This window comes from Podarcis tiliguerta (assembly GCF_965153285.1).
Source record: "Podarcis tiliguerta genome assembly, chromosome: 7".
NCBI lineage: Eukaryota > Metazoa > Chordata > Lepidosauria > Squamata > Lacertidae > Podarcis > Podarcis tiliguerta.
This window is the reverse complement of record NC_139540.1, coordinates 88,517,419-88,525,717: the sequence shown is the minus strand read 5'-3', so window position 1 is coordinate 88,525,717 and position 8,299 is coordinate 88,517,419. Positions and strand designations below refer to the sequence as shown.

At 43.1% G+C, this 8,299-nt stretch overlaps 1 protein-coding gene across 2 annotated transcripts; it reads left to right on the top strand.

The window, feature by feature from the left end:
* Window positions 1-3,163: 3,163 nt before the first annotated feature.
* LOC310681228 (uncharacterized protein) lies at window positions 3,164-7,618 on the top strand. 2 transcript variants are annotated; one of them, XM_083448857.1, is made up of 4 exons: window positions 3,164-3,340; window positions 4,002-4,061; window positions 5,458-5,621; window positions 6,854-7,618. In XM_083448857.1, the coding sequence occupies exons 2-4, from the start codon at window positions 4,041-4,043 to the stop codon at window positions 7,086-7,088; spliced, it is 420 nt and encodes a 139-aa protein (XP_083304983.1). In that variant the 5' UTR covers window positions 3,164-3,340; window positions 4,002-4,040; the 3' UTR covers window positions 7,089-7,618. The 2 variants fall into 2 exon arrangements, with proteins under 2 accessions (XP_083304983.1, XP_083304984.1); XM_083448858.1 differs by having other exon boundaries at window positions 3,164-4,061.
* Window positions 7,619-8,299: the final 681 nt, after the last annotated feature.

Genomic DNA, 8,299 nt, shown 5'->3' with positions numbered 1-8,299 from the left:
GCAACAATACCTAAGGCACGGGTGTCAAACACAAGTCATGTGGCTTATTAGGGAGGGTCTGCTTATTATTCTGCTTAAAAGTCTGAGCGGTAAACTTTGGATATACTGACCACTTCCATGTCCCTTTACAGTGGTATAGGGACCATAAACTACAATCAAATAACCCAAAAATGTCCAAGAAAAGAAAAGTTGATGCAGAGGGAAGGCAATTTCAGGAGAGATGGGAAAGTGAATACATGTTTGTGATTAATGGAGACAAGCCGGTATGTCTTATTTGCTATGAGGCAGTGGCAGTGATGAAGGAATACAATTTACGCCGGCACTTTGAGACCAAACATGGAGCCAAATTTGCTAACCTTAGCCACCAGGAAAAGCAACAAAAGGTCCAAGAATTAAAAGGTAGCCTGTATTCACAACGGAATATTTTTGCAAAAATGACAGCAAAAAATGATGCAGCAGTGAAAGCCAGCTATCTTGTGGCTGAAGAAATTGCGCGAGCTTCAAAGTGCTTTTCAGAAGGTGCATTTGTAAAGCAGTGTATGCTGAAGGTATGTGAACAGGTGTGCCCTGAGCAGAGACAGGCTTTTAACAATGTCAGCTTGTCAAGAAACACCATCACAGACCGAGTCAGGGACCTAGCCTGTAATCTTAAAACAAAGTTGGCTGAAGAGGCATGCAGTTATCTGGCATTTTCATTAGCTGTTGATGAAAGCACTGATAATACTGATACAGCTCATCTAGCTATTTTTGTAAGAGGTGTGAAGGAAGACTTGTCGGTCAGTGAGGAGCTCTTGGATGTGGTCGCCATGTATGGGACAACAACTGGGAGGGACATCTTCAATGCAGTGGAGGAATCCGTAAATAAAATGAAATTACCTTGGGAAAAGTTGGTGGGACTTACTACTGATGGCGCTCCAGCAATGTGTGGGGAGAGAAATGGCTTGGTTGGACTGTTAAAGGAGAAAATGAAAAAAAGTAATTGCCACACGCCGCTGATAACTTATCACTGCATTATCCACCAAGAAGCTCTGTGTGGCAAGGTTCTGCAACTGGATAACATAATGTCCACAGTCACAAAAACAGTGAATTTTCTACGTGCACGGGGTCTGAATCATCGTCAGTTCCAACAATTTTTGAAGGAGGTGGACATGGAACATACAGATGTGCCATACCATACAGAAATAAGGTGGCTGAGTAGGAGCACAGTTCTCAAGAGATTTTTTGAGCTTTTGGAAGAAATTACTCTTTTTATGCAAAGTAAAGGGAAGCCCTTGTCAGAACTGTCAGATCCAAACTGGCTGTGCGATTTTGCCATGTTGTGTGACATAACAGAGCATCTCGCCCAACTGAATCTGAGGCTGCAGGGCCGCAAACAAGTCATAACCTCAATGTATGAGGCAATAACAGCTTTCCAGGAGAAACTGCGCCTATGGAAGTCACAGCTTGAAAAAGACAGTCTTGCCCACTTTCCTATCTGCCAGAGCATCTCAACCTCATTCCCAGGTACTTTTTCATGTGCTCGATTGGGTACCAAAGTGAATCGGCTGATTGATGAATTCAATCGACGCTTTTCTGACTTTAAAGAACAAAACTTAACCTTTACCAGCTTTGCCAATCCCTTCAACATCGATGTTGACAGTGCACCACATCACCTTCAAATGGAATTAATAGAACTTCAGTGCAACAGCAGCCTGAAAGCGAAGTTCCAGGATGCGACAGTCGACGACTTTTACCGTCTCCTCCCCCCTGCTTTGATGCCACAGCTCCGACTTCAAGCTGCACGTGTTCTGTCCATGTTTGGGAGCACCTATCTATGTGAACAGATGTTTTCAGTCATGAATCTGAACAAGACCAAGCTCAGATCACGCATCACTGATGATAACCTCCATGCTGTTTTGCGGATTGCTACAGCACAAGACCTAACGCCAGACATCGATGGACTGACCTCAGGAAAACGATGTCAGCCATCTAGTCAGAAAAGTTAAAAAAAAGTTAATGCCTTGTGTTTGCCATATGTGTAATAAACAGTGTTTGGCAATATACAACCGGCCCTTTGAGGGTGACCAAACTGCTGATGCGGCCCCCGATGAATTTGAGTTTGACACCCCTGATTTGCAGTGTCGAAGGACTTAGGTCAGAGTTAGGGCGTCATACCTGACAGTGATATTTGATCCAGTACATTTTATACTGCCTGTGTTGCAATCATTTCCTCTGGTTTGAGGCACATGCCCCAGGCCCTCTGGGGGAGATAGCAAATGAGTGTTCCTGGTCTCCTAGCCCTTCTGCTCAGCAGCCATGGGACAGGCAGTGCAGCAAGGAGATGGCTTGTCCACACCCAAGCAGACGTGTATATACTCTTTATACAGCAAAGCTGCAAACATCAGTTCACCTGACTAGATGAGGTCATCGGTGGCAAATACCCAGAGCCCAGAGAGCCCAGCACCCCAAGCCCACAGATAAGAAGAACATCAAAGCAAGCCCAATCAGTGCTTCTTTATATCAAAGCAAGTGAACATAAACACGCATGAGCTCATTGCTACAACCTCTACCAATTAATTGTGGGGTTATCTTGGCTACCAAGATGGCGTTAGTAGAGCTTCCGGAGCAAGTCACCTTGGGTCTGATGCAGCTGTGGGTTTCCCCTCTCTGGCTTTGCCCTTCTAGCTCAGCACCCACCCCTCACCCACCCACCCCTTTTCCCCATACCAAGTCATCCTTTTGTTTGCCTGAGAGCTTCCTTCTCCTGTTGCCCTTGTAGAACTTCCCCAGGGAGGATGGGGAGAAAACTCACCTTGCTTGGCTCTGCCTGCCTTTGACTCTGGCTCCAACTGAACCGTTGGGCTTCCCACTTCCCACCCCAACAGTTGTAATGGCCCCCGGCGGCAGCTGTGTTTTAAATGGGGAAAGCAATGGTGACCCTCAGTCTCTAATAAAACAATGTGTTCTTTGGAGCTGCACGACTCAAATTATTCTGTGGTGGAGCAAAAAAAGGCTATTCAAGAAGAGTTTTGAGGAAATAACTTCTTTGGATGTACTTATCATGAGTAACAAACAGTTCTCAGTTAAGCATTTTAAAAATTAACTATTTTAACAGGAGTGCATGTTGCAGTCGCTGCCTAGCAACATGCAAGAGTATATTCAAAGAGTTCTCTTAACTTAAATCAGTTTTCATTAGGTACTTCTTTTGCAAAGGTACCTCAGAAATGTACTATTTTAAGTAATATTTTAGCATACCAACTGCTCAAAATAGCACAGAAAATAGTATTTTAAAATATATGTATTTAACAAGAAGTTGTATAATCGGAAGAAGAGCAATTATTGAATAAAACACAGAAACAAGGTATGTCAGAAAGCAGCTTTGTTGACTCTGAAATGTACTTTCAGAAGCAAGTAGAGTTTGGGAGATTATGAATAATTGATAACAATAATTTACTATGGGGTCTGTTTGCTACTGTTATTTAAAAACGTATTTTAGCATATTCTGTTGTTATATCTTTTTAACTTTGTATGCTGCCTTGCATATACTCAGACAAAAAAAATACAATATTTATAGTGTTACAGTTCTCACAGCAATTCTGTCAGGTAATATATACTGGAGATGTTTTTACTTAGGTTCCCAGGTTGTAAACCTTTGCACACTAACTAGAAGTTTGCAAATAATGAGGCTGAGTTCAGGGAAAACATGCTTTGGGCTGCCGAGAGTAGCTGGGAATCTGAATTAATGTACCAACAGCCAAAACAAAAATTATAATCTGTTCCCTCATACTGACTCCAATTGTAAAGAGTGAATAAATGCTCTACCAATCACTAAAGAGTTGATCCAATTATATTTTTCATAGAAATATTATCAAATTATCAGTAGACTCAATTATAGAATAAATTATACAGGCTTGGGTCACAAGATTAATTACTCAAATGAAAATGAAAATGGTGCAAAATAATTATTGAAAGAAGTACTACTATTATTTAGTGGGGGGAAACATTTTCTACTATCCCAACAGATTTACTAAAAATAAAGGAGTTAACAAGTGTGAAACAGAATGCCAAATAAAGCCCAGGAGGTAAGCTGACCTTTTGACTTTTCTTCAGACTGCTTATTCTGAATCATACACAAGCACTTCTAGCTTCAGAAAGTGAGTTCAATACTTTGCATGCACAGTTCCTGATCACACAGTTGTTCACTTGTACATCTTTTCCAGCAATCATAGGAGACTTGTCTTTAAAAATCAGATTTCAAAGTGTGAGGTGGGACTTCGTAACCTGGTTTGTCATGCAACCCTGTCTTATATTTTGTGATTGAGTCAACGAAAGTCTTAACACGGACAGAATGTTGAATGATAACAGATGAGAAAAAGATAATGCTATTATCTGTGTTTCTGGTGCCTTTTTGCCTCCCACAAGCAACTTGCTTCAAGTACGACCAAAAGGGAAGCTGCAGCCCCGCTTTCCTTATGCTGTCAGGAAGGCAACCTACCAGTAACTTTATATTAGGCATACAAAGATTCCCTTGATTGGCATTTCCCACCAGCTTCAAACCTAAACACTGATTGTACAGTGAGAGGTCAAACAAATATTCAAAAAATGGTCAAATGATTGCCCAGCTATGAGCAGATATACCCACCTGTACCCACTGAAACAAGAGGCCCCACAAGTGTATTTGCCTAGGAACCAAAAGAATTAAACTGCTCATTTGATGGTAAGTTTTGGTAATACATAAGTAATAATTTAAGATGCCACGGGACATCTTAAATGTGTGTTGCTCAACAGTCCTTTTTTGTTAAAGGCATGCCTATTTTTTCTGTGAACATACCACCTGACCTGCATCTTGAGTAAGGACACAAATTTGCATGCTTTCTTCACGTTTTGAAACACAGTTGCCTAATTGCAACCCTTTTCAAGACCTTGTGGGTTAATGTGATATGGCTGCTGGCAGCAAGACTTGGAAACTAAGGCAGCTGTTCCCAATTACCATTTGGTGTTGAGTGAAATATGGCTATGGTGTTGTGCCATCAAAAACTAATCTATTTGCATACCTAGTTTCCTTGTACCTACGCAGAACAATATCCTGGGGGGGAAGCCCATGTAAAAGAGAAAGTAATTACAGCATACACCAGGCATAGGCAAACTTGGCCCTCCAGATGTTTTGAGACTACAATTCCCATCATCCCTGACCACTGGTCCTGTTAGCTAGGCATGATGAGAGTTGTAGTCCCAAAACATCTGGAGGGCCGAGTTTGCCTATGCCTGGTATACAGTATAGGCGAGAAAGAAGGAAAGTAGCAATATAAGTAGAATCTGGTGTATTCGCTCTAAGATGGTGATGATTAATAATATAGTCATTTGTTTCTGTAGCAAAATCTATGTAGATTGCACTGTACAAAACTGGTTTAACAGGTCCCTCAATATGTCCAGAAAAGAACACCCTCTGAATTAATAACACAAATATAAATTCAATAGGATGCTGTCATTAACCTCAAATCAGTGCAAGAACTGGGCAAGCAACTGGGTTTTGAATGGACCATGGTAGCCTCTGAGCTGGGATTCAGTCGTGTGGAGATAAACCACTTTCGTGCAGCTACCACAAAAAAGACAGCTCAAGCCCAGAAAATGCTGGAGCGTTGGTAAGTAGGTCAGAGCACAGGGTAAATATCCTTTATTTTAGTCTTGAGCATGATTTTTGCATTTCCTTCACAGAAACAATGGCTCCTCAGAGATAATGGCTAAAAAGATAGAATTCACAACAGCAACATGTATGCTGCCATCTGACTGCGTTGCCCCAGCCACTCTGGGTGGCTTTCAACAAATTAAATAAATGCTGGTCACCGATGTAGCCTCTCTGCCACCTGGGTAGAGGAAGAGGCAAGCATGGATTGTAATTAATGTGATACACACAAAATATTCCACCGTCAATTATTCTCTTTTGCAAGTACAGTGGTGCCCCGCAAGACGAATGCCTCGCAAGACGGAAAACCCGCTAGACGAAAGGGCTTTCTGTTTTCAGAGGTGCTTCGCTGGACGAATTTCTCTATGGGCTTGCTTCGCAAGACAAAAATGTCTTGCGATTCTTGAGGGGTTTTTTTCGCTCCCCACCCCCTTTTTCTAAGGCGCTAAGCTGCTAATAGCCTTTTAGCAGCTAATCCGCTAATCCCTTAAGCCTTTAATAGCCGCTAATAGCCGCTAAACGCGCTAATCCGCTAATAGGGTTGCTTCGCAAGACGAAAAAACCGCTAGACGAAGACTCGCAGAACGGATTAATTTCGTCTTGCGAGGCACCACTGTACTCTCTCTTTAAAAATGATCAAACCCTGCTGCTTAGAACAAGCACTGGTCTAAGATCAGCCCAAGGCAATGAGATGATGTAGATTCCACCTTGAGTTACTCATCCAGTTTTGCCTCAAGGACTCGGTCAAGTCTTTTTAATTAGCTGAGGCCAATGCCCGGTTGGTGTCTTGCCACACCACCGCAAGGGCTGGTCCTTCAGTAATTGAAGTGCCATGACTTGAACCTGGAAATGAACTGGCAACTAATGAAAGTCCCAACGCCTGCCCCAGTCAAGATCTTAGCAGCTGCATTTTGTACCAACCAAAGCAGTTTTCAAGGACAGACCCACAAGGAGAGCATTACAGTAGTCCTATCAAGATAATGCACGTATGCCTCTGGCCAGAGCTGACTATACAAGAAATGCACTTGTGCACCAGTCTATCTGCCATTAGCCTTAGGAAATGATATGTCCAAGTACAGATGAAATGCCAGAGCAATTGTTACTTGGGTTCAGCACTTTTGAAGACTATCCAAATGGCTTTGGAGCCTTTGGTAACCACCATGCACCCTCCTCTCCTCCCTTCACACGCAGGTACGAACAATCATGGCACAAACTTAACAAGACCAAACTGCTTCAGGATGCTCTAGAAAGGTCAGGAAGGAAAGACCTGGCAGACAAGCTTCGGTGTCTTCACTGGGGACACCAGAAACTGAGCAGGCGGGTGGAGTTACCGTCTGCTTTTCCCTTTCTCGTTACTGTGTACAAGACTATTAACAACAAAGAAGGGTTTATGAAAATTAACGAGCTTAGTCGCAAATACACCTAGGAGTGTTCAGCTCCACGACGGCAGAGCTAGGCTGAACTGTGACTCCTGCTGAAGTCAACAGCACAACATCTCTAGGCTTTCACAAAATAAAGAATTTAGTACAGATTAGGTTCTAAGCAGCTTAGAAAATCTTAAAAAAATAAATCAGTTACTGTATTTACTTTTCTTTGGACTTTAACGTATGAATCTAGAATATCTGTAATGATTTCATGCTGCTTCATGACTGAGATTAGTTCTCCTAATTATATACTATTGTTGATAGTGTATTTGTGAGACTATCACTTTTTCCCACTTTTGAAATGTAAAATAATCATAATCATTTTGTGATTCTGAATCTTAAGACAATATAAATAAACCAGAAAAGGCCTAAAAGTTACAAGATGGAATAGATGTTAACTACTTTGGAAATGAGTTTTTAATCACCTGGATTTGACTTGTTTAAAAGACTCTTGTCACACAGACACGTGTGGTATGATGCAGACCTTTTTTAAAAAATGTTTTCATTAAAATATTTTCCATGACTTACAAAAGTACCTTTAGTGTCTCTGTTTTCAAGTCACAGAGTCCTTCATATGGGTCCATTAGTGACCTATTTGTTGTAAGCAATGTGGGGCTGAGTGGGAAAGAGAACTGGGAAGATAACAGAGAAAGAGAACGGGGGCAGTAAACTTTCATTCCTTATGAGGTATATGAGCCTTAGTGTCAGGGGTTCAGGAGCAGAGGCACAGGGAAGGGAGGAAATGGAGAGCGAGGGGGAGGAGTCCGAAGGAAATGTCAGCGATGACAGCGGTCCGAGGTCTCTGAGTCTTTCCAGTGAATCGGATGATTCACAGAAAGGGGCTCCCATTGTCAGGGGAAGGGGGGTGCCCAGGGGGACACCCCAGGAAGAAGGGGCCAGAGGGGACTCAGAGAGCAGCAGTTGGAAATCCGGACCAGCGTCCACACCAGAGTGCAGTAGGGGGGAGGAGTCCCAGGCATCGGGATCAGGTGGCGCGCTGCCAGCGGGAGAACATGAGGGAGGATTGACCACGCCTCCGTCGGGGAGCGAGGAAACGGTCAAGAGGAAGGTTGAAGGCTGCGCGCGCCAAGTTCAAATGTACAGGAGGGCGGCACAGTTGGCAGCCCGGATAGGGAGCCAGGTCCTAAAGCCCGCCGAAGAGAGAGGGAGGAGTCAGGGGGGTCAACGTCTGCGTCGGAAGAGTCCAGGAAGG